Here is a 1,601-nt window from a genome sequence, read left to right as displayed (position 1 = left end):
CGGGGGGGGGAGCATTGCTGCTGGGCTGGGAACCGCCCCCCCACTGCTCGCGGGGGGGAGCATTGCTGCTGGGCTGGGAACCGCCCCCACTGCTCCGGGGGGGGGAGGGTTGGACTGGGGGGGACCCCCATTGCTGCTGGGCTAGGCCTGTGGGCAGGACCCCGCCCCCGCTCCGGGGCTGGGGTCTCAGCTGGAGCTGGGGGTGTTGCACTCCTGGAACGGGCAGGGACCTGGTGTCTCCGGGGCCGGGCAGGAGCAGGTCCTGCTGAGCTGGGGCGGTCCTGTGGGGCTCACGTCTCCTCTCCCCCCAGAGCTCCGTCTCCCTGAGCAGCGAGTTTGACCTGTCAGACACGTCATTCGGCAGCTTTAGCCTGCGCAAGTCGTCGGACCCGCTGCCTGAGGCCTTGGCCGGGCCGGAGCTGCCCCCCGTGGAGGTGAGCCCCCCCCCCCCCCCGGAGCCGGGCCAGGCTTCCCCCCGGGACCTGCCTGAGGCCGTCTGCGCTGGGTGGGGGTCCCGTAGCCATGGGGCTGTGGGGCGCCATCCCAGCTGGGGGGTAGCGAGGGGCTCTGACAGCGACCCCCCCACGGCCCAGTGAGGGGCCCTGTGATCCTGGAGAGGGGAGGCAGCGACCATGGGGGCTGACCCGAGTCCCCTGTCCCCTGGGGAGAGCTGGGGGGGGGGGCAGGAGTGTGGGGGTGGGGGTGAGCCGCGGCCCCCCCCCCCCCCAGATCCGTCTCTCCAGCTGCTCACGGTGCCACACGTGCGGCTCCCTGGTGCACGACGAGGAGGTGATGGCCGGCTGGACGCCTGACGACTCCAACCTCAACACGACCTGCCCCTTCTGCACCCGCCCCTTCGTGCCCTTGCTCAGCATCGAGATCCAGGACTTCCAGCAGCCCCCCAGGTGAGACCCCGCCCGCGGGGGGACCCCCTGCTGCCCCCCCGCCCTCATTGGGAAACTGCCCTGCAGCTCTCCTGTCCTTGGGGGGACCCCCTGCCGTGCCATGCTCTGCCCTCTGAAGTCTGGGGGGCGGGGTGTCTTGGGGGGGCGATGGGCGGGGGGGTGACCCGGGGGGTGGGCTCACATCATTCAGGGGTATGGATCCTGCCTCGTTCTGGGATCTCGCCGTCCCCCTCACGCCGTTGTCATGGGAACCGTTGGGCGGGGGCTGGCTGATGGGGGGCGGGCGTGTCCCCCCGGGCGTGGAGGCCGGTGCCGAGCAGCCCAGCAGTAACCTGCCCCCTCCCCGCTCCCTCCGCAGCTCCTCGGAGTCTCCCCAGAGCCGCAGGGAGCAGCCGCCTGCCGGGCGGGGCCCGGTGCTCAGCGACCGCTCCCAGTGCCTGGCTCTGGATGAGGCCGAGCCGGAGCCGGGGATCCCCCCATCGCTCTGCAACGGCTGCACGGACTCCTCGGTACGGCGCCTCCCCCGCCCCCAGCAGCTGAGCGAGGCTCCCTCCGGAGCCGCCAGAAGGGGGCGCTGCGGGCATGGTCTCCAGAGCCCCACGGTCCTGACTCCGCCAGGCACCTGGCTGCAGTGCCCAAGGATTACCCGCCCCTGCCCGAGCGCCGGGCGGGGGCTGCGGGTCGGGAGTGAGGGGC

The 1,601-nt window shown here is 73.1% G+C and overlaps 1 protein-coding gene across 1 annotated transcript in view; it reads left to right on the top strand.

The window, feature by feature from the left end:
- Window positions 1–1,490, top strand: part of LOC112123627 (DENN domain-containing protein 4B-like) — a gene marked incomplete at its 3' end in the record, with an annotated part of 3,071 nt that extends 1,581 nt beyond the window's left edge. Inside the window, exons 6-8 of the mRNA XM_026662359.1 lie at window positions 312–434; window positions 730–905; window positions 1,264–1,490. Of these exons, the coding sequence (XP_026518144.1) occupies window positions 312–434; window positions 730–905; window positions 1,264–1,490 (526 nt within the window). The remainder of the gene's footprint in view (window positions 1–311; window positions 435–729; window positions 906–1,263) is intronic.
- Between the last annotated feature and the right edge of the window lie 111 nt (window positions 1,491–1,601).

The sequence above is a fragment of the Terrapene carolina genome, unplaced genomic scaffold (genome assembly GCF_002925995.2).
Source record: "Terrapene carolina triunguis isolate 2854851 unplaced genomic scaffold, T_m_triunguis-2.0 Scaffold26504, whole genome shotgun sequence".
In the NCBI taxonomy this organism is placed as follows: Eukaryota; Metazoa; Chordata; order Testudines; family Emydidae; genus Terrapene; species Terrapene triunguis.
The sequence above is the reverse complement of the archived record's forward strand: the minus strand, read 5'-3'. Positions and strand labels throughout refer to the sequence as shown.